At 39.2% G+C, this 25,096-nt stretch overlaps 1 protein-coding gene across 2 annotated transcripts in view; it reads left to right on the forward strand.

The window, feature by feature from the left end:
* Nucleotides 1–25,096, forward strand: part of LOC147009860 (voltage-dependent calcium channel gamma-5 subunit-like) — an 89,094-nt gene that overhangs the window by 44,160 nt on the left and 19,838 nt on the right. Inside the window, exons 2-4 of one of the 2 annotated variants that reach the window (XM_085862499.1) lie at nucleotides 636–722; nucleotides 1,453–1,593; nucleotides 1,810–1,955. In XM_085862499.1, coding sequence (XP_085718625.1) covers nucleotides 636–722; nucleotides 1,453–1,593; nucleotides 1,810–1,955 — 374 coding nt within the window. The remainder of the gene's footprint in view (nucleotides 1–635; nucleotides 723–1,452; nucleotides 1,594–1,809; nucleotides 1,956–25,096) is intronic. The other variant, XM_085862500.1, reaches the window with a different exon arrangement.

Raw genomic sequence — 25,096 nt, forward strand, 5'->3', positions numbered from 1 at the left:
CAGTTTGAGGAAGGCGTACCGAGGGCGTCCCCGGTAATTAAACCATGTGACCTTTCGGTAAACGGAATTAGATGGAGGACCCTCAGTCACGTGGTCGAGTTATTGGCGTTCACGGTCGATTTTTGACCCGCCGCATCACAAAGTTATTCGTGTGTGACGGCCTGCAATTCCGGAGAGTCTGGTGGGAACCCAAGGTAGCTCACGCCTCGTGGTCTTCCTCACCCCGACCCGGATCCACAACAATACACACACACACACACACACACACACACACACACACACACACACACACACACACACACACACTCACGTACATTGGAAGGATTCATTTGAAGTTTTGTCCCAATGCCATTGGTAATATATCGAGAACATATCCCTGACTGTCATGTCAACTGTTTAATTTCACAGTGTTAAAAAGCCAATTCTAAAGGTGTTCCATGCTCTTATCAAACAAACAGAGAATTAAATTGGAGCAGATGAATGTAATAAAATAAACCCAGCACAGAGCTCTCGAGGCCTCGCTTTGACAGCTGAGCCCAGAGAGCAACGCGTTGAGATCCACATTCGAGATGTCTGGCCAAGAAATAAATGAGTAAAATTTCCTGAAGATGGTTTTTCCTTGTCTGTGTACACAGGAGAAGAGCAAGGACGGTGCAGCAGAATCGGGTACTTCTCACCCAGCAAGACACACTTCACATCAGACTCTACTGCCAGCGTCCTTCGTACGTTTTTTGGAAAAGAGAAAACATTATTATAGAAGGGAATTTCAAGGTCTGGTTCGTACACAAAATCGGTATTGATCTAGTGCAGATTTGGTTTGCTTTGCATTCCCTCCAGAGCACTTGGCTCGTGATTCTGGGATCCGTTGTACTATGTTGACCACCTGTTCATTGTCTCCCAGTGTCCTTGTAATCCTTGGAAAGGTATATTGATCACGAGACTTGTAAATGTTTCGATCAGGTTGCAGAGATGGGCATTGGACAGCAGTTTCTACTTTCACATCTTCAGTGAGTTTGGTCCAAGATTTACAAAAAAATGTCCTTCGTTACAGCCCTTAAAGCTGTAACAGCGTTAAAGGACACCATGGACACAAGTGTGCTGAAATCCCCCCCCCAAAATAATTATTTATTGTCAAAGAAATGCAAAGGCCGAGGTTGGCATGGAAGTAGAAAGAAAAAGTTAAAATCCAAATACAGAAAAAGAGAAGGGAAAAGCCAGGAAAGATAACTGCATTTTACAGCTAAGGACACATAGAATTCGCATAATGTATGGATTAACCACTCACTTGGGAAGATGGGTGGTTAATGTCTGGCACCACACTGATCTTTAAAGCAATCTTAAGGCTTATTGAATCAATGGGATAGCTGCCTACTCCTTCCAATGGATGACGCATCTTATGCGTTCGGATTTTGCAGGTATTTTCAATTGGTCATACCGTGTGTGGTTGTGTAGGTTTGATCCGGTCAGCAACTCCTTTCCCACTAGCTAGCCTGCTGTTGATGCTCGTAGGCTTTGTGCTGAGCAGCGTGGGTCATGTGCAACCACAACGCACTGCACTAGCCTTCGTCTCTGGCATCTGCTTCATCTTATCGGGTCAGCTACGCGCACTCGTATACTTGCATTGTCAGTATGGTACATCCTCTTTGTATTGTGGAGAGCTGTACCCTTTGTTCATGTTGCACACTTCATGTTCCGTGCTTTAAACGTGCAAGTCATTGTGCTGCCATGAGATTTTTTTCACTTGTTTAACTCTGGTGATTGATGCGCAATTGAGGCCCACTGAGTGGTTGTGCCTGGTCATGTCTGCAGGGTTGGCTTTGGTGGTAGGACTGGTCCTTTACATCTCCAGTGTCAATGATGAGGTCGTCAACATGTCCAGTGAGAACGCCACCTCGTTCACTTACAGATACGGCTGGTCATTTACCTTCGCTGCCATTTCCTTCTTCTTTACAGAGGTCCTCCACCTCTCCCTTCTCCTGTTCCTTAAAGCCAATTTATCAGCCTCTCCTTTCTTAACCAAATCCATTTCCTGATTCCTTTTATCACATGCATATTCACATACTGTATTTCACATCAGCCTCACTCATTCACTACCTACAGTTGTGTTTTCTGATTGCTTGATCGTCCTCACATGGGGTAACAGAGCTCTTACCAACCATGTGGTGTTGCAATATAATATATTTACCTGGTGTCAGTGCCATCCATTTGCTTTGCCTGTGTTCCACCTCTTCATCTTTTGTGACTCACTGTCTTCACACATTGGTTACACCCCTCCTCTTTCCATTGGATTAATCCTTTTGCATGGACCCACCCCTTCCTTGAATTGGCTCCACCCTCTCATCCCACACAAATTTGTCTATTTTATACTTTAAAAATCAAATGGCTCAATCTCGGCAACATCAGTAAAAATGAAAGAGATTAATGGTAAAAGGTGTACTGTCCATGTCATATGTTGCTCAAAATTTAAAATTGGATCATTAAGCTCTGAAAACTTTCCTGAGTAACTCAAGATAGCTTGTTTGTTTTTTGTTTGTTTTTTTCTACACATAGTCGAGGCTCGTGGAAGAGCTAGTACACACACTGAATGGAGCAGGACATAACAGACAAAACTAGAATGGCCACTCGATAGAGTGTATACCTCCATCAGGCTGATTAATTTATGTTTTGTACCCCACTGATAGGCCGGATCTGGATTCTGGACTAAATTAAAATTTAATCAACTTGTTCTTCTCACTTAACCAAATCATTCACCAAGTTTCATCCGAATCCTTCCATAACTTTTTCAAATATCACACTGTCTGTCGTTTTAGCCCGATCACTCAATGATGAAGAATCACTTAACATAATTCTTGGATCCAGATCCGGTTTCAGATTTTTACCAAAATCGAATCAATTCTTCCATTGTTACATACCTAACCTACCCATCAAATTTTGTCCGAATCCGTCCGCAACTTTTTGAGATATCCTGTTCACAAATAAACAGACAAACAAAGAACACATCATGCAGAGCACAATACTTGTGAAATCCATGAAACAAATTTGACTTTAAAAAAATAATTGATGGTTGAATTCAATGAGCAAATATGCAACTCTTCAAATTTCAAGTCAATCGGATGAAAATTGACAATTATAGAAATTTGGCCTATGTTGACTTTTTGGCCTGTGTTGACCTTTTGGCCCATGTTGACCTCCAAAATACTTGTTCGTTGAATTCAGTGACCTGATATTGCAAATCCTCTTCAAATGTAAAGTCCATGGGATGAAAATTTAGGATTTTAGAAATCCTACCTCCGTTGTTGACGTTCGACCTATGTTGACCTTTTGGTATATGTTGACCTCAAAAATAATTGGCTGGATGAAGTTGAAACTAACATATAAATCCTCTTCAAATTTCAAGTCATTTGAATAAAAATTGAGAATTTCACAAATCCTGTGTAAGCTGTTGACCTTTGGCCTATGTTGACCTTTTGGCACGTGAGCTGATGCCATCCGGTCCAGCGGCAGAGTCAGAGTCGAGGGTTGAAAGAACCTTCTTTACCTTCTCAGGTGCAAAAGACACAATCCAGGAGCAGTTGGGTATGCCAGGGAATGATGAGTAGAGAGAGAGAGAGAGACAGACAGACAGACAGACAGACAGACAGACAGACAGACAGACAGACAGACAGACAGACAGACAGACAGACAGACAGACAGAGAAAGAGAGAGAGGTGTTGGAGACACAAGATTTGGAAGCAAACACAGAATTGTGGCGTTCGGCCTTCTCATGAGTCGAGATGGCTGTGGTACCATTTGAAGAGAGGGAAGGGATGGAAGGGGAACATACTCCAGAGATCGACTTAACAAGGGACCACCACGTTTTGGAGGAGGGAGACAAGTTTGAAAGTTTATTCTTGAGGTTGGACAGATGTTGTTTACTCGTTCTTCTGAGAGTGGACACACACTTGTTGCGGAATGGAATGTTTTTTTTTGGTGGTTGGAATAATAACTAAATGGAATGGAATGGTTTTTTGGAATGCACTGAGATTGCCTTCGGTCGTATTAGCCTTCCAGGAAGAGAAAGCAAGTTGTTTCAGAGCAACTGCCTCACCACAGGATTCAGTGTACCATGGGCATGAAGAATGGTCAGATAATTGAGGACAAGAATGCAATGAATCTGCGTATGACAGTGAGCATGTTTCTGTGGAAGAATTCCCAGGCTGAGTTAACTTCAGGATCAGTAGATTTGGGAGACCAGTCCTGATGAGGAAAAGCTGCTTGCAGTCTCTGCCAACCTGCTCGAGTGAAATTCCAGACTTGCCGGCATTGTGGCAGCTCCCTGAAAATAGCCAGAGAGACGTTGACTTTCACAAGCACATGATCAGATGAACCATTTGGTGCAGAGGAAGAGCAGGAGATATTTGTGGGAAAGTTGTTCATCACCAAGTCTAGAAGGGAGGTTTTGCCATTGGGATAAATCTGGGTTGGAAAGTTCACATACTGAGTCAGTCCCATGGAGTCACACACGTCCTTCGTTGAAGTGCAAGTCACTTATGTAGATTCTATGGATTCTCACGGTTCACTTGTTGGAGATGATCATACTTTCTCTATTTTTTGAATCATTGAGTATTTTTTTCCATTCTCTCAATTCAACCCGACCTTAGACTCTGAAGATGTCGGCATTCTGATGATGTGAGATAATAACTACACAATGCTCATCATTATATTTATTCCGAAAATGTATTATCTCAAAAGTACATCCTTTGTGTTGACTGTCAAAATTCTAACATCCTACTACAGGTTATGAGTTGGATTGACACTTCTTATTCTATATTCACAGCGATATGAGTCCTCTTAAATGGTCACCTTAATATTGGAAAGCATATCAAATCCCTGCAACAATCTGTTCATGATGTTTCACTTTTGATTCTTCGTCTCACGATTTCCATGATCTCTGATTGCCCCATTCTGGGTTATTTCAAGACTCTCTGATGTTCAGCTAATGCAGCAGTCATGCAGCCTGTACTCAAAAGTCCTGAACTCGCAGAAATAAAACCATTTCTACAATGAGTTTGCAGCCTTCTTACAAGCCGAGAAAAGAACGCAACAAGAATACAAGTCAAATTTGGTTGCAAAAGTGTAGGTGTTTAAGCTGAGGTTGTTGTTGTTGTTGTTGCTTCATATCCAGCCTGTGGCTGCTGGTTCCATAATTTTCTGGAAGTGCCGCTGATGCAGTGCCCCTGTTATCAGGAAGCTGGTACTCATTTTGCCAACCTCGGAAGGATGACAGGCTGAGTCAACCCACCTGGTGTTGTTTCAATGGCACGGCAGTAGCTCAATTTCACGACCCTAAGATCTTAAACCAGACACTTTAAGTGTTAAGCCAACACCAACCCTCAAGCTAAGTTGATAAAGCACGAAAAGAGAAAGCCTATTTAGATGGAATGTAGTCTGATAACTTGGTCAGCAATTTTTAAGGCCTGTTTTTGGCCGTGATAACCCGTCGTTTGGACTAATTCATCGGGTGACCGTTCTGGTTCTGTCAATTTATCTGTCCGTCCTGTAACATCATAACTTGAGAAACACTTAATCAAAGTAAGCATCCTGTTTTGATATGTTGCTGATTCTATTCTGAATGTGGTCTTTAAACGTCACATGTTATCGGTGTTAGGAAAGCAATCCATTCCTGAACGATTACATTGGATATTTGGTTACTGAACATGCTTCCGAACACATGAAATCCTCCATTTTATTTTTGCTTTGCCTTTAAGGATCTTTTTTTATTTTTTTTCAACCAACAAAAGTTCACATGAAGAGTAAATCGAATTTGATTACATGTCTTAACGTGGGAAATCGTAGTGGATGCAGTTACTGTTTGTGTGTAATTTGATTTCACGTACATGTTAGACCCCTCTCCTCCCTTCCACATGACTGCTAGTTGTCACAAATAACTCGACATCCACTTTATTTGAGATGTAAGGTAGCAGAAGGTTGAAATTTTACAAGTAATGTACATTTGCAATATTCGGAGCTTTGTATTTTGAGATTTAAATATCAGAGACAATCATCAAGCAAAAACAATTTTGTTGTCTAACTTGAAATTAGTTTTATTGTCATGACTCGTGAGTTTATTATTTTCATAAAAAAGGTTTTTTTTATCCCATTCAAATAGGACGGTGCAACTTGTGGTCATGACAATTATATGTAACAAAGTACAATTTTATTAATATCCTTTCTCCATAAATAGGGCAGCGACTGATTCATTTCCATACATCCAGCAAACATAAAAACACACCATTGCCCACATTTACTTTTCATTTTGTTTGATCATCTGGGTCTCATTAGTTTAATGTGTGTGTATATGTCTACATCTATAACTGTAAGAAAGCCATTTGTCTCTCTGTCTGCATGTGTCGCCATTGTTCTCAGAGATGGCCAAACGGATCTTCGTCGAACTTTCAGAAGTTCATCAGTGAGTGCCGGGGAATGTCTTGGGCAAAAAAAGTTTTTGAAAAAAAAAAAGTTGGATTTTTTTTTTTACTGCTCTATAGTGCCCAACTATTCCTGGTGTTGCCTTAGTTGTTAAGGTGGCTGGCTTGGGGCTGAAGGGTCTTGAGTTTGAGCCCCTGTCCGTTGAATTAACACCAGGTGGGGTTGACTCAGCCTGTCATCCTTCTGAGGTCGGCAAAATGAGTACCAGTGTACTGGGGAAATAACCATTTAGGATAACCTACATCAGTGTGGCGACCCATCCAGGACTGCACTTGTTACAAATGAAACTGCCTCGGCAGCCCCATGCACCTTTTCGGCGTGAAAGGAATGGTATGACAATAATAATAATAATAATTATTATTATTATTATGATATAGTGCCTAACTAAGCCTTTATACCAATGTGAAAGTTAATATTAAATGATGTCCGATCCCATTCCTTAGTGGGTGAAGGGAAGCGTTTTAGGCCAGGCCCCCCCCCCACCCCCCACAATAAAACAAACAACATTTGATTTCTTCAAATTGCCAACAGACGAAGAACAGCACTACGCAACAACAGGTACCCCTGCTAGTGTATATGCATATGTATGTACACACATATATATTGTGGGCTGAGGTCGGTGGTGAGAACGACCACTATGTGGGGAAAGCTTGCGTCGTCTCCCACCAAACTCCCCGGAATTGTTGGCCGGCGCTCGTATAACTCCGCGAGCCGGTGGGTCGTTTCACCGACCGTGGAGCGCCAATATCTCGACCGCGTGGCGTAGGGTTATTTTGTCAAGATCCAATGTACCTCAGCAACCACGCCGTCTCGGCAACTGGGGATCCACGCCCTTGGAATGCCTGGCCGAACCGGATTCACTCTACCGGCAGTGGTAAAATTACACCTATCGACTACCACTCTGCCACCCACCTTTCTGGCTCGGATGCAATCGAGCGGGCCTGCCCAGGACATCCCGGCTACAATTGTCCGATTACCGGGGATAAAACCAGGTGCCTAAACTCAGATCCAAACCATGCTGGTCCAATGCAAGAAGGGACGGAAACGGACTGGTAACATTTCTGTGATGATTTATTTACAGTAAATGAAGACACAAAGCAAGACTTAACGCGAATGTGCAAGCAAGGAATATTTACAATGATCCAAAAACACTTATTCAGTTCTACTTAAAGACGGGCCCACATGCAGAAAAACAGACAAATGAATATAAACCCAGAGTTCTTTATTGGACCCTCACAGCCGAGGAGAGAAAGGAGCTGGGGGTCAGAGTCCAGCTGGGTACCTGACCGTCAGAGGAAGGGGGTGCTCCATGATGTGGCACCTGACAATGGTCACTGGTTTGGTCCCAGTCACACGTGTGGGACTCGAGATTCGTGGCGGAGCTCGGGTGGTGAATGGCCCGGGTCCACGGAGGGGGGTCGGGGTCGCTCTTTCCTTCCTTGTAGAGGGCCAGCAGAGACACGTTCGCCGCCTTGACGACGTTCTGCTCAACCCTCGTGACAGCCCTCGTAACAACCACTGTTACCACCCCTTCGTAACAGCCTTCATAACCCCTTTGTAACAGCAAAAATCCACCAAAACTCTTGCTCTCAGAGAGTACTGGGGGATATTTTTTTAACCTCCCTCAACGGGGAGGGGCCCTTTGTGAAACACACCTCTCTGTCCACCTTGATTGGACAGGGTCCTACGGCCCACCCCTCCAGGGTGGGCCCTTGGCCCCTGCCGGGAAACCCCAGCCACTCTTCCACGCGGGTTCATACTTGACCCATCCCAGAAGCTTGAAATTTTTTCAGGTAATCACTGTATGGTAGTAGTATTCAAATACATGTTTACTTTTCTTAATCAGTCATATATAATACAGTCATGATCCCTCAAAAATTGAAAATTTTCATTTTTCCCCGAAATTCAGGTGAGGATTGCAAATATATGACAAGGTATACCACTTCAAATTGTTCACCATTGGAAAGAGCATATTCAAGTTCACAAAGTGTCAAATATCAAAGTGGTATATTTTTCTGGAATATATTTTCTATTTTTTGTAAAACTGTTGTTCACACAGTCATGAATACATGAAGTGTGTGTGGTGTGGGCACCATAGTAATCATGAATGATTTGTTCTATGATTCAAATTAATTATACAAAATTATATCACATACTGCAATAAAAATGTTCTAAAACATTTCACGTAAATGATTTGAATAGGTCCTTGATCTGCTTTTCCAAGTCAGGTGCGAGCTGTACTGCCTCCCAGTTGACGTTAGGGGAGCATCAATAACTTTCATCACATGGACCAAAGGAACCAAACAAATGTCCTCCCTTGAATGTAGCTATATACACTGCTGACGTCAGCAGATCAGCCACTATTCCTGAGTTCTATTTTAGCCCCAGCCAGATGAGTTAAGCTCTTGCAATTTACAAATGATAAGCAAAGAATTACAAATTCAAATTTCAAAGTATTGTGTTCATGGTATCCTAATAGCAGATGATATGTATGTACATTGTATATACATGTACTACACATATGCACTACATGTAAAAGGACTGTTCATTCAATAGCACACACAACGCGCATAGCACTGGCAGAACATCATTTATTCAGATATTTTTTAAAATATTGACAGAAACATTGTACCACATTGAAATGTTAGACTTAAGTTAACTTGAATGTGCTCTTTCCAATGGTGAACAATTTGAAGTGGTATACCTTGTCATATATTTGCAATCCTCACCTGAATTTCAGGGAAAAATGAAAGTTTTCAATTTTTGAGGGATCATGACTGTATTACATATGACTGATTAAGAAAAGGAAACATGTGTTTGAATATTACTACCATACAGTTATTACTTGAAAAAATTTCAAGCTTCTGGGATGGGTCAATAAAATATATGGGGTTTCAAAGTTGGGTCTTCATTCAAAACCAACATTTTTTTTTCTGGATTTCAACTGATCAAGTCATAAAAATTAATAGAGGTATACTCCGTTTTATGTTTGTTTCTGACAGAGCAGTTATAGAAGAATAATCTCTGAAAATTTCAAGGCTCCAGCATTAATATTTATAAAGTTGTGGGAGTTTAAATGTCGCCGTTCATTTTGTGATGCTCGCACCGACCATAAAAATAGGGTCACAACCACATTTTCAACCCTCAATATCTCGGAGTTGACCACATCAATTGACCTAAAATTTTACGCAGCTTCATTTTTATACCTGGGAAATATTTTATGAAAGTTTAAAGTAAATCTGAGGAGGCCAACTGGGAGGCCTCCTCCGGTGATATGAGGTGGAATGACTTGTGTGTATATATATATATATATATATATATATATATATATATATATATATATATATATATATATATATATATACACACAGTATATACGGATTCGCATCTCACCATACCCTAATTTTTCAATCAATGGAATTACAAACTATTAGAATATTTTGTCTCATTTACCAAATACCACTATCATCTCCACCTCTATTACTGTCTCCACTCCCGCCTGAACTTATTTATAGCCAGCCCAACATCCAGTGTTTTAGATTCAATGATTCACGAAAAATATGTTAGTCATTTATTTAGTTATTATTATATTAAATTAGGGTATGGTGAGATGCGAATCCGTACACTTCTGAACTTCCTTGGTGAAAATGGACTGTATTTTCGAACTCAGTGGGGTCGATTTACTCGAAGAAATGTTTAGAAGGACCACAAATTAATTATAGATGAGAAAATATCGAAGTGAGTAGGATTAGTTACTCAACTCCAGTTTTGATAAATCTTGTTTGAGGTCATATTTTCGAAAAGGTAGTGAATTCAATGTCGGTGCAGTCATTTCTTAGAGTAAATCGACCCATAGAGTTCGAAAATGCAATCCATTTCCACCTCGGACATCCAGAAGTACCGGTAATCGTACCTGACCATACCCTAATTTATTCGAGTCATTAGACTAAAAGTCGTCATATGGAGCGACCTCTAAATCACCTCCGATTAAGCTATAAAAAATGTATTTGCATTACTGGATCATATTAGAATACTTTTAAGCTTGTGGAGCAACATTCTATTTTTTTTCGACTTTTTTGGACCACCGTAATATATATATATATATATATATATATATATATATATATATATATATGTATATATATATATATATATATATATATATATGTCTATATATATATATATATATATATATGTGTATATATATATATATATATATATATATATATATATATATATATATATATATATATGTATGTGTCTATACATATGTGTATGTGTATATATGTGTGTTTATGTGTATATATGTGTGTATATCTGTGTGTGTGTATATCTCTGTATATCTGTGTTTATATGTGTATATATTTGTATATATAAATATATATGTGTATATGTGTGTATATATGTGTATATATGTGAGTAGGGTGAATATACTGAGTCTGGCTCACTTTTCCCCATGTGAATGAATGGGGGATTTTCAGCGATTCATTTTTATCCCCCTAACAAGTAAACCCCCTTTTTATCCCAAGGTATATTTATTTCTCTCCCCTTTTAACCTTGGGACACTTTTTTTCAAATAACCAATCCAATAAGATAAAGATTTGTTCAAGTCGTAAAGTAGTAACGTGATTTGTTAAAGGTGATTCTAAAGAAATATCTGAAACATGTAAGCCGATATCTGAAACACTCTTTTTCAAATAACCAATGCATATTGTTTAGCTCACTCATTGAACCTATAAAGATTTGTTCATTCTCAAATTCCTTCAATAGTGTAATTTTCTTTGCACAATAATCCCCATCTAAAATATTTAAAAACAAAACATTTGAATCTTTATATTTTTTAAGATACCCCTTTTGTGCCATTATGAAATGATAAACTTCTCTTAATGCTCTTGTTTGACCACCTCCTGAGCCACATATCATTTTGAGATTATAGTAAATTGTTTTTTCATTGTTCAATTGATAACCATCAAAGTTTTCAGTCCATTCAAGGATATTTATTTTTTTCTTTACATCCTCTAACTTAATAGTTTTTAAATTGATTCACTTATTTGTTTTATTTACCTTTGTTTTAGTTATTTTTTCAATAATAATTATTTGATATTTTCACATTCATTATCTTTTCCATTTTTATACCAAGACTGAGATTTTCTCCACTCTTTAGTTTGATTCATACTTGGTTTGACCATTTATATATTGTGAAAAAACGCGGCGGTAGCCCTTTAAAAACCCTAACCCATCTTCCCATCGTTAAAACACAATCTATTCTATACACTCTATCATACAATATCCACATGGAACAAAATGTATTGCATTAACTAAAATAAATCTCTTATCATCAAAGGCTCCTAATGCCTTTTTATTTAATTCTTCACTATATATGTTATGTTTATAACTTCTTATTGTATTCATTTTCCTATATTCTTCTTTCTTATCCATCAAACAATTATAATACTTTCGAAAAGTTATTGATTTCTTTATTACATATTTCTTTATTCCCTTTAACCTCTTATCAATCTGATCACCATACTTATAAGCATATGCCTTTGCTCTCAATCCAATAAACTCACTCATTACTTTTCCACCCAACTCATCCTTAAACTTACCAATAACCTTTTCATTCTTTTTGGAAAATAACTCACTCTTCTTACTAAAATTACTTGTATCATATACTCCAATATTTTTCTTCATATCTTTAAAAACATCACCAGTTTTTACATCGAGGATAAAACTATCAGTGTCCATATACAACAATGAAACATTTTCACCATACTCTTTCTTTAAGCCATTATACAAATAATCATACATCAATATCTTTGATAAATCAAGAACTGCTGTTCCAATATAAATTGGTTTATCCATTACAATACTTTCCTTTTCCATATGAATAGCAGAAAAGTTCTCTGAAAAAAACCTCTTCTCTCTTAAAACTTGGTTTATTTATCAATATGGAGATTGATGTCGTTTTTTTTTCGTTTTTTACATGTCGTTTTTTACATTTTTGTTCACATGTACGCATGTGTGGAGCATTTTAGAAGAAGTTGGTGGGGGTAAAATGTCATGTCAAATAATTGTTTTGATTGGAAATAATTATTTTAATGACAAGAAGTATTCAGGTACGATAGTTCTGGGTGATCATGTCGAAAAGGGATCAGTTTGAAGTCATAAAACCTCAAAATCTTCCAAAAATTGGTGAGGCAAAGCATAAATTGTGATGCAATTCCAGTGCCTATCTTTGGCGAACTTCCTGACATTAGTGACGAAGATGCCTCCAGTGTTGAAGGACATGAAGAAGAAGAAGTGGTTCTTGAAGATGATGCTCCACATCCATTTTCCCAAAAGGAGTTGAATGATCTAGTTCGCGACCTCAGCTTGTCAAAGGACTCTGCCGAACTGTTGGCATCCAGATTGAAGGAAAAAAACCTCCTCTCTGACAGTGCTCGCATCAGCTTCTTCCGCAACAGGCATCAAGAGTACCTCCGTTTTTTCTCTGAAGAGAAGGACTTGGTGTACTGTGCTGATATTGCGCAGCTTCTGCTCAAGCTTGGAGTGCCACAGTACGAACCCAAAGATTGGAGACTGTTCATTGACAGCAGCAAGCGATCACTGAAATGTGTTCTGCTACACAACGGCAACCAGTTTGCCTCTGTACCCATCGCTCACTCGACTACACTGAAGGAGAAGTATGAAGCGGTGAAGTACGTGCTGGAGAAAATTGGTTATGATCAGCATAAATGGTTTATTTGTGTTGACCTGAAGATGGTGAACTTTTTGTTGGGACAACAGTCTGGCTTCACCAAGTACCCATGTTTTCTGTGCATGTGGGATAGTAGGGACCGTGCTCAGCATTACACGAAGAAGGACTGGCCTGTGCGGGAGGAATTGGTGCAAAGAAAGGAACGTCATCAACGACCCTCTGGTGGACAGAGACAGAATACTCTTCCCACCGCTGCACATCAAGCTCGGCTTAATCAAGCAGTTCACCAAGGCTCTGGACAAAGATGGTGACTGCTTCACTTACTTGTGCCAGGCTTTTCCAGGATTGACCATGGAGAAGTTGAAAGCTGGCATCTTTGATGGTTCTCAGATCCGTCAGCTCATCAGAGATCCAGAGTTCAAAAACTCAATGAACGAAGTGGAACTGGAAGCGTGGAAGACATTTGTTTTGGTAGTGAAGAACTTTCTTGGCAACAATAAGGCCAGAAACTACGCAGAACTTGTCAACAACATGCTGACTGCTTTCAGAAACCTGGGCTGCAACATGAGCATCAAGATGCACTACCTATTTTCACATATGAACCGGTTTCCTGAGAACCTGGGTTCAATGAGTGACGAGCAGGGGGAGAGATTCCATCAGGACATGAAGGAGATGGAGACCAGGTATCAGGGTCGCTGGGACGCAGTCATGATGGCTGACTACTGTTGGAATCTGAAGAGAGACCTCCCTGCCGCTGAACATTCCAGGAGTTCGAAGAAACGGAAGTTCAAGCCCTGAAGTTTGAACAGTGGTGACGCAACATGCAATTGACTTGTACTTACCTTTATCAATGCCCACCATTCAGATGACAGTAATCGATGTTTCTATCATGTAATCAATAAATGTTGTTGGCAAAACATTTTTTTTTCTTAAAAACATGTTTAGGATGATATGTGTTGACAAAAATCAGCTGATAATGCCACAAAAATGTAATTGATTTTGTCACAAGATCTGATTTTTTCAAATCAACTTAGCACAAAAACCTGACCTGATGGAGAGAAACGGATGCCATTTCCTGATTCAGCAGTGCCAGAATACCCTAATTCACTTGTAGAAATCTAGACAACATTCAGAAAGTAAAAAATTGTTGACCAGTGCTATACACCGTTGTGGACACTCGAGGGCCAAGTCCGAGGTGTATAACAGTATATAATGTGTGTGAAGGGGGACGTTCTTAGATCTATGAACCCCAAACACAGAATCTTCAACTGAATAGTCAAGGCTTAAATTTTGTTTGTTGGTGTGTGTGTGTGTGTGCGTGCGCGTGTGTGTGTGTGTGTGTGTGTGTGTGTGTGTGTGTGTGTGTGTGTGTGTGTGTGTGTGTGTGTGTGTGTGTGTGTGTGTGTGTGTGTGTGTGTGTGTGTGTGTGTGTGTGTGTGTGTGTGTGTGTGCGCGCGCGCGCACACAATGGGAGCAATGGGTTGGCGCTTCACTCCCTCCTACTATACACCGTTGTGGACACTCGAGGGCCAAGTCCGAGGTGTATAACAGTCTATAATGTGTGTCAAGGAGGACGTTCTTAGATCTGTGAACCCCAAACACAGAATCCTCAACTGAAGAGTCAAGGCTTAACTTTTGTGTGTGTGTGTGTGTGTGTGTGTGTGTGTGTGTGTGTGTGTGTGTGTGTGTGTGTGTGTGTGTGTGTCCCAACCCTCACATTCAAAATCTTAACCCCAACCCTCACATACAAAATCTCAACCCCAACCCCCCAACCCTCGCCCAACACAATGTCTTTTTCAAAATGAGATTTCCACCTATATATATTTTTTCGTTTTTTTTCTCTTCTTCCAATTCTGTCTTTTCAGGCTTTCAGGTTTGATGATGTAGAAAGGGGGAGTAAGTCTGCACTTTCTTCCCAGAACTAACAATATATATTTTTTATGTTTTTTTCTCTTCTTCCAATTCTGTCTTTTAAGGCTTTCAGGTTTGATGACGTAGAAAGGGGGAGTAAGCCTGCACTTTCTTCCCAGAATGAACAATGTATATTTTTTATGTTTTTTTCTCTTCTTCCAATTCTGTCTTTTAAGGCTTTCAGGTTTGATGATGTAGAAAGAGGGAGTAAGAACTTTCTTGATTGGTTTAGATCCCAAAGAGTGGTAGTATTTCAAGTCTCCAAAATAAACCCAACTTTCCAAGTCTCCAAGGTATAACCACATTCCTGTTGCGTTTCCAAGATACGTATCACATTGTGAGTCATCAAGCCAGAACCCACATTTAAAGTTTCCAAAAATATAACCATCAATCCAAGACTCCAAGGTAGAATCACAATTTCCAGAAATATTGTGGGTTTCGGTGATAGATCTCACCTAGTATAACTGTGGATCATCAAGGAAAAGTCCATTTTTCCAATTTTTATGGGTTTCAGTGATAGATCTCACATAGTATAATTGTGGATCATCAAGGAAAACTCAATTTTTCCAATTTTTGTGGGTTTCAGTGATAGATCTCACACAGTATAACTGTGGATCATCAATGAAATCTCCATTTTTCCAATTTTGATGGGTTTCAGTGATAGATCTCACATAGTATAACTGTGGATCATCAAGGAAAACTCTATTTTTCCAATTTTTATAGGTTTCAGTGATAGATCTCACATCGTATAACTGTGGATCATCAAGCAAATCTCCATTTTTCCAATTTTTATGGGTTTCAGTGATAGATCTCACGTAGTATAACTGTGGATCATCAAGGAAAACTCCATTTTTAAAAATGTCTGAAATTTGTGAGTCTCCAAGGTAAAACTTGTATTCTGGCTCATCAAGGTATAACTTGTTCAGGGGGTATTGTCTTGATAACTCACAATGAGTACTATTGTTGCAAAACTCTTTTTCAGGATTTTGCTGGTCTCCAAGGTATAACTCTTTGGTTGGGTCATCAAGGATGAACTCGTTCTGTGGGTCTTGGTCGCTCACAAGGTCTTCAACCAAGCCAACAATGTCGCCCCAAGTTGTAGCAAAAGCAGTATTTTCATTTCGTATTTCAGATACAATTTCCTGTGAGGGAAAATAATAATGTATTAATCAAGTGATTTAATTATTCAATGAGTATGCTTCAATCAAACTTTGAAAATATGAAAATAAAATCTTACCTCAACAGATAAGAGGTTTGAATCCAGTTCATCAACTTGAAGGTTTAGTTCCATACAAGTAGTCGATCTCCAAGGAACCCCAAAGTCATCCCACTCAAGACCTAGCTCGTTCTGTGGGTCTTGGTCGCTCACAAGGTCTTCAACCAAGCCAACGATTTCACCCAAAGTTGTGGCAAAATCGGTATTTTCAGATACAATTTCCTGTGAGAGAAAATAATAATGTATTAATTAAGTTATTTAATTATTAAATGAGTCGATGCTTAAATCAAACTGAAAATAGGGAAATAAAATCTTACCTCAATGGATAAGAGGTTTGAATCCAGTCCATCAACTTGAAGGTTTAGTTCCATACAAGTAGTAGAGTTCCAGGCAAGCACACAGCACACCATTGCCAGCAAAAAATATGTTTAAAATGGAGCCTGGGCTTGAGGCTTTTATAGGGAAAGACTGGTGGGTGTCGTTTCCTTTGGAAATTCCCTGGGCAAGCCCAGGCAAATTTTTCAAAAGCGTAACATTCTAGAATTTTCTGATTTCTTTGTGAGTCAGAGATGAACTGGAAATGATGTAAGAGTAGGTGGGGCTTTACAAAAGTGAGCGGGGCTTTGGGAAAGTGGGCGTGGCGTATAAAAATTGCATTAAAAGTGGGTGGGGCTTATGAAAAGTGGGCATGGCTTAAAAATAACCTGTGGCTCAGGAGGTGGTCAAACAAGAGCATTAAGAGAAGTTTATCATTTTGTAATGGCACAAAAGGGGTATCTTAAAAATATAAAGATTCAAATGTTTTGTTTTTAAATATTTTAGATGGGGATTATTGTGCAAAGAAAATTAAACTATTGAAGGAATTTGAGAATGAACAAATCTTTATAGGTTCAATGAGTGAGCTAAACAATATGCATTGGTTATTTGAAAAAGAGTGTCCCTCGGCTGACATGTTTCAGATGTTTCTTTAGAATCACCTTTAACAAATCACATTACTACTTTACTACTTGAACAAATCTTTATCTTATTGCATGGATTATTTGAAAAAAAGTGTCCCGAGGTTAAAAGGGGAGACCAATAAATATACCTTTACTTTTTTACTTTTTCGGGGAAAAAAAAATGAATCGCTGAAAATCCCCCATTCATTCACATGGGGAAAAGTGAGCCAGAATCAGTATATTCACCCTACTTGTGTGTATATGTGTGTACATATGTGTATTTTTGTGTATATATGTGTGTGTATATATGTGTATATGTATGTGCATATATGTGTGTATATGTGTATTTCTGTGTATTTGTATATATGTGTGTGTATGTGTGTATATATGTGTATGTATATATATATATATATATATATATATATATATATATATATATATATATATATATATATATATATATAGATGTATATTTGTGTATATGTGTGTATATATGTAAATATGTGTATATGTGTGCGTATCTGTGTGTATTTGTGTTTATATATGTGTGTATATGTGTTTATATGTGTGTATATATGTGTATATTTGTGTGTATATGTATGTGTGTTTATATATGTGTATATTTTTTTTTTCTTCCTGGTGTTGGTTTAATGGTTGGCGTGGCGGGCTTGGGATCCTGGGGTCCTGAGTTCAAATCCCGCTCAGCTGTTTAATTAATCACAGGTGGGGTTAACTCGACCTGTCATTCTTCCGAGGTCTGCAAAATGAGTGCCAGCTTGCTGGTGTACTTTGTCAGAGTGGCGACCCATCCAGGATTGTGCCCAATAGCCAAGGAGACTGCTTAGGCAGCACCAACGCTATGCACAGATTATTGTCCCAATGGATATATATATATATATATATATATATATATATATATATATATATATATATATATATATATATATATATATATATTATCCCTGTGTCGTAAGAGGCGACCAGGGTTGCGTCAGGAAGGGCATCCGGCGTAAAACATGTGCCAAATCACTATGCGGATCATTCGGATGATCCGCTGTGGCGTCCCCTAACGGGAGCAGCCAAAGAAGAAGAAGAATATATATATATATATATATATATATATATATATATATATATATATATATATGTATATATATATAAATATATATATATATATATATATATATATATATATATATATATATATATATATGTATACACATATAAATAAATATATATATATATATATATATATATATATATATATATATATATATATATATATATATATATATATATACATATATATATATATATATATATATATATATATATATATATATATACATATATACATATATATATATATATATATATATATATATATATATATATATATATATATATATATATATATATATATATATATATATATATATATATATATATATATATATATATATATATATATATATATATATATATATATATATATATATATATATATATATATACAGTAATCCCCCGTTTCTCGCGGGGGTTACATTCCAAACCTCCCCGCGCTAAGTGAAAATCCGCGATGAATGGACGCCTCCCCAAAAAATCGACAAGTCTGGTCTGGTCGGTTTGGCAGTGATTGGGTTTGAGGTGCCGGAGATCAACTAGTCTGGTCTGGACAGTTTTGAGGTGCTGGGTACGAGCAGTGCTCGTCCAACGGCGGCAAACCTTTTTCCTTCCCGAAGCATATATCGAGCACCTTTACCTTAACCTTCTCCTGGAGCGTCCCAGGACCTTCCTCTGGCGCTTCGGTTCCTTGCCAGAAGCCTGAGAAGGTGCAGGGCGTTTGGGCGGCATCGTGGGGCTTGGAGAAAAAACGTAGAAAATATTCGAAGTTCACAAGCGAAACTTTGTCTCGTACACTGTGTGACTGGTCGAGCACCACACGTTATAATTTATTGCTTAAATAATTTATATTTTATATATTATTACCGCGATGTACCGGGGGAATCCGCGGAAAAAAATAGTTACGTTCCAAGGGAAAATCCACGATGAACCGGGGGCGCGATAGGTGAACCGCGATGAAGCAGGGGTTGACTGTATATATATATATATATATATATATATATATATATATATATATATATATATATATATATATATATATATATATATATTATATATATATATGTATGTATGTATGTATGTATGTATGAATACATATATATATATATATATATATATATATATATATATATATATATATATATATATATATATATACATATATATACACATACACATACACATACACATACACATATAGATATACATGTACATATGTACAATGAGAATGTGAGGTCCAGTATGTGTATAAGGTGTTGTTGCGGTTCTCGGAACCGGCTCTGAAGGCAATTGCACACAACATACAGGTCCCTGAGTTTAGTTATTTCCACATAATAAGTTCAGAGTTGGCCCTTCCCCTCGTGCCGTGAGTTGAATGTGATTGAATGCGTTAGCAAAGAGTTTTCTCCCCTTTTCTAGATTTTTCTCCCCATTTCTAGATTTTCTCCCCTTTTCCCCCATTTCTTGAGGAGAAATTGTAAATCACCCACTCGCTTCGTGGCGTGCACTGTGCAACACATGGCCTGGCTAATTTGCATATCGCGCCAAGACCAAACTGCCCCTTTCCTCAAATTCCCTCATCATCTTCCTTCAGATGACACAATAAGTACACAACACTAATCATTTATTAGTGCACATTTTTATTTACACTTGGTTTTTATTACACACGTTAATTTTCGTTGCATAAAGACATTGTACATGCCATTCATCGCCCCACTACCCAAAAACCTCACAACCCGCTAACCCCGTCACCTCTACCCCACCTTCCTCCATCATCATTGCTTCATCTCGCACGGGGGAGTTAACGCAGGACACAATGGCAAGTGCCTCCATTCTCTGGACTTTATCCAAACTTCAGGACAACAGGCGCTAATTGGCCATTAGCGTCCTGTTGCTAAATAATGGATCCGTTCACTCGCACAAGCAATTAAGAACTCCCAGCATTCGCCCCATGCTTGTAATGTGTCCCGAGCAAGAGCCAATTTAATCTAGAAGGATCCGTCACGTGCTGCGGTTGGGAGACAGAATGAGCCTCAGTTGTGCAGGAGGTCTTGTGTGGGCTGGGCTAACCATTGGAAGAGCGAGAATGCACCAATCGGCTGGTGTATTCACACCAAGGGACGTTTTTGATCCACTTTTGTGTCACTTCCTCGCTAAACGACTCAAAGTGATGCTACAGGCAGTGGCTGGTGGTGTGGTTTTTGGCTTTGGTCCTGCGTTGGTGTAGGCTCCGGTGCTTGTCCTGTCCTGTCCTGTGCTTGCTTTGTGCTACTTTACAAGAGAGTGATGGGGACTCGAACATTGGCGCCCACCTTGGTGGGGCGGAGCTGGGGAGCGGGGGCGTTGGGTGGATGGAGCGAGCGCAGTGATTCGGGCCAAAGCCAAGCCACGCAGATTCTCACACGGTTGGCTATTTGTCACGCATTCTTTTTGCTTTCATGATATATCAGTCTACTTGAACGCAGGAGCTCGATGAGGCCTTGCTGCCACCAACTGTCCTTTTCAGAGCACCATCACTGATGCACATCTTCTCAGTTTCCTCTTTCACCACATGCACTACACACACACACACACTACGAGCTGCCACCGCACTTCCACGATCAAGCACCTTGAGACACCATCAGTATTCCTCCTTCTGACCTCTCTTCTTTAGCGTTTGGTGTGTGGAGGCATGAGGGCCCTGCCTGTTGAGCAAAGAGGCCAGTGAACCTCATCCTTTCTCTCCGCTTTTTAGGGCTTCAAGCATGGCTGAAGCTCTATTGAATTCGTTAGTATTCTTATTATTATTATTAAAGGCGTTTTATGTTCTACTGACCGATTTTGTGGCGGATCTGGAGGGAAAACTGTTGGATGAAATTAAACGAAACTTAACAGGATAATTACTCACCACCTGAAGTTTATACTCTGAAACATTTGATGATGTCGGTCACGTGGTATGGCGGCCATATTGGATTTTATCCAAAACCTAAAAACATCTTCTTCTCCAGAAGGGATAATCCGACAGCCTTAAGCTTTTGCACACATGTCCGATATTCCATGTGAATGTTAAGTTGTTAATTTGGTCAAAATCGTTATTTAATTTATATGATTTTAAATGATGCCGATTCGCCTCATTAAATATGCAAAATATGCAAATGAGAGTTGAAAAAATTTAATGACAGATTTAGATAGGACATAAACAGGGGACTCCAAATATGTTTATACCATGTCTGGACTTGACCCCAGTGAGGCCCCAGAGCCCCCCAAAGTTTAAAATCACCCATTTTTGAAATGTCGTTAAATGAAAACAATGCTTTGATGAAATTCAATGAAACTTATCCATTTAATAACTCTCCACCTGAAGGTTATACTTTGAAAATTTTGATGACGTAGGTCACGTGGTATGGCGGCCATATTGTATTTTCTCCAAAACCTAAAAACATCTTCTTCTCCAGAAGGGATAACACGACAGCCTCAAACTTTTGCACACATTTGCGAGGTTCCATTGGAATGTTAAGTTGTTAATTTCGTCGAAATCGTTGCATAATTTATATGATTAAAATGATGCCGATTCGCCTCATTAAATATGCCAAATATGCAAATGAGAGTTGAAAAAATTTAATGACAGATTCTGATAGGCCTTGAAGAGGTGATTCCAAATATGTTTACACTATGTCTGTATTTTACCCCAGTGAGGCCCCAGAGCCCCCCAAAGTTGAAAATCACCCATTTTTGACATGTCATAAAATGAAAACCAAAGAAGATAGACAAAAAGTGACCACACATTCTGGAAGATATTTTAACGTTCTACAAGTTCGCCATTTACATTAATATGCAAATGTGGAGTTATTGGACTTTTTTGGGGACTTGAATATTTGACCAGCCTCGATTTGTCCAACGTGAAGTTTCTTTCTCTATCATGTATTGCTATGGGCTTTTCAATCCTTCATTGAGATAACATGAGGGACCCCGTAGCTGGACCCCATTGCAGACTTGAACTAACTTTCTAACTCGGAAAACCCATATCATGTGACAGGGTGATCGTGTTGAAATTTGTTAAAATGGAGGCACGCCTTGAAGCCCGGGATTACTGGTTTACCAGTTTTAATTATTCTTATTTTCTCCTTCCGCGGTTAGTCTGATCGGGTACCCATCTCTTGTGTATAGCCGGTAGGTAAAGCATAGAGTTAAGTTCTGCTTCTTGCCCGTTTTCTTTCCTGTATTCGCTTGTACTCTTCATTGCTTGCGCCCATTATCCTTGTGTACATTTTCTCCTGTATTTCCCCCTTTTTGATGATTGCTTGCTTGTGCATTACAATGCTGCATAGCACTCTGTACCTTCACATTTTACATTGTCCTGTCCATAATAAATCCCCTTTTGTTGAACTTCATATCCGATCTGTCTGTGTTCATCTTTTCCCCATTGGTCCAGCGCTGTTCGTACCTAGGTTAGTCTGGGAGGTTATAATTCACCAATTAATTGGCTCTCATCCAAGTCCGGTTTGTACTCGAGGTTTCTCGGCCGCCCCAGTTAGGATCTAATGAAGATAAGCTTTGTGCATAGCGGAGCCCACATCCCCCAATCAGGAGACTGCGAAACCCGTGGCCATGACAGTATGTGCAATTAGAATGTGAGTGCAGTATATGTGTAATGTATAGTGGGGGTATGTTTACACTTTGGAAGCAACAATGAATCGTGCTTCCCAATTGTTTTGGGTCGCTCACCTGCATTTGATTTTTTTTCATTTTTTTTTTTTCATTTATTTATATTTTCATGTACGGATGTTTTCCAATGGTTCTGTGATTATTTTTCTTTCTTGGTGTATTGGCTTCGATGTCCATTGGCACACAAAATTACCTTGCTTCGCCATCGTCTCTGGTCGCTCACCTGCATTTATTTTTAGCATTTATTTATTTTCATTAATTTATATTTTCATTTACGGACACTTTCTGATGGTTCTGTGAGTTTTTCACAGTGTGTCGGCTTCTAGAGCTGTTGGCATGTGATTTCAGTTTTCTCCGTCACCTGTAAGGTACCGATCATTAATGTCAGTCGGTCAGTGAGTCAGTGAGTCAGTGAGAGGTTTGAATGATATGTATGTATTTAACGATAGGAGCACACTGACCCTTTGACATGAGGCTGATGTCATGTACATAAATTATGTTGACACGTCACCTCCAAACTCGGATGGCATCCATGTGGCATTCAAGTATTTGCAGACTGACATTAAAGCCCATATGGTCACAGATAAATGAAATGAAAGCAGAGTAGTCGGTCCAGATTTCGCTCTTTTTTGAACTCGTCAGGACAACATACTGCTAAATCGTTTATTCGTGACCATACTAAGCTCGTTCATAAACACAAATCGAACCCCCTAACTTGATGAGACAGCAGGGCACAGATTGAGTCCCATCACAGCCCTCACAAATAAACAATTTAGCAGGATGCTTGGTTCGAGGTCGACACAGTCTTGCAGGGAAAACAGTTTGTGCTGCAGACATTGAGCTGGCATGAAGGCAGGTCCGTCGCAAGGGGGGGGGACATTTGGGTGCAATGCCCCCCTATGGCGCATCTGATGCCCCCCCACTTGTACACCACCCATTTATGCCCTGTTGCACCCTGTGAACAACTTAATGTTTAAGGACGAGCACCCACTGTGAACTCCTTGCTGTTTAAGAGTGAACTAAAACCCTTATTCCAGATGTTCAACGTGGTGAATAATAAGGCCTTCTTGAATAAACTCTTCTTTAATAATATCCTTCTTTGAATAACAGTCAAGAGATAAGTGTGCGCTTCCCAGTGCATCTCCAAAACCAATTGGCAAGACAATACAGTCCAAGCCCACAAGATGAAAGATAATAACGCAAGCACCAATGCCAGCAGCCAAGACGACAGACAGCCGCAAGACCTCGTGTCGAATGTCAATGATGTGGGTGGTTCTACATATATATATATATATATATATATATATATATATATATATATATATATATATATATATATATATATATATATATATATATATATATATAAATATATATATATATATCATGGATCATTTCGTTTTAAGGAATAGCCAATCAGCGTATTCGATATGGAGGCCCTATTAAGCAGGTTACCTGATTGGTTGTAAGTTAGGTATAAATGTAATATAGTCATGATATGATAATATGAATAAGGAAAAGACATAAATTTACATTATTAAAGATGAAGTGCACGTGCACCACGTGACCTTCACGACCCGTCAACCCTCCATCTTACAAAAGTAATTTTATAATAAAAATTAAAAATATGTGTGTTTGCAATCGTGCTTACATTTTAAATCATACAAATAAAACCTGTTTTTGGTGCATGCATCATTTTATAAATAAAACCGTCAACCGTCAAATGTCGCGAGTCATGAGATTCGTGACGCGAGTCGTGAGGGGCGAGTCACGGAGAGCGCAAGCTAGCAGCAGTAGAAAAAGACATGGATCTACGAAAATGGCTAAGAAAAGGAAAAAATGCAACCGATGAAAATAAAGATGATGAAAGACATGTTGTGGGAGGAGTTGGAGGAGGAGGAGGAGGAGGAGGAGGAGGAGGAGGAGGAGGAGGAGGAGGAGACAATCATGTCGATGAAATACCGACAGAAGCTGGCCAACCTGGCCAAGCCAGCAACATTAGCCCTACGGCTGGAGCCCCAGCACAGGCAGCCGGGTTGCCACGCTCGGCGTCGGCCTCGGGGTCGGGTGTGACTGTCAAGCCGCTTCCCGATGATCTTG

This window comes from Eptatretus burgeri, chromosome 17, assembly GCF_056783735.1.
Source record: "Eptatretus burgeri isolate ZD-2024b chromosome 17, Ebu_testis_v1, whole genome shotgun sequence".
Classification (NCBI taxonomy): domain Eukaryota; kingdom Metazoa; phylum Chordata; class Myxini; order Myxiniformes; family Myxinidae; genus Eptatretus; species Eptatretus burgeri.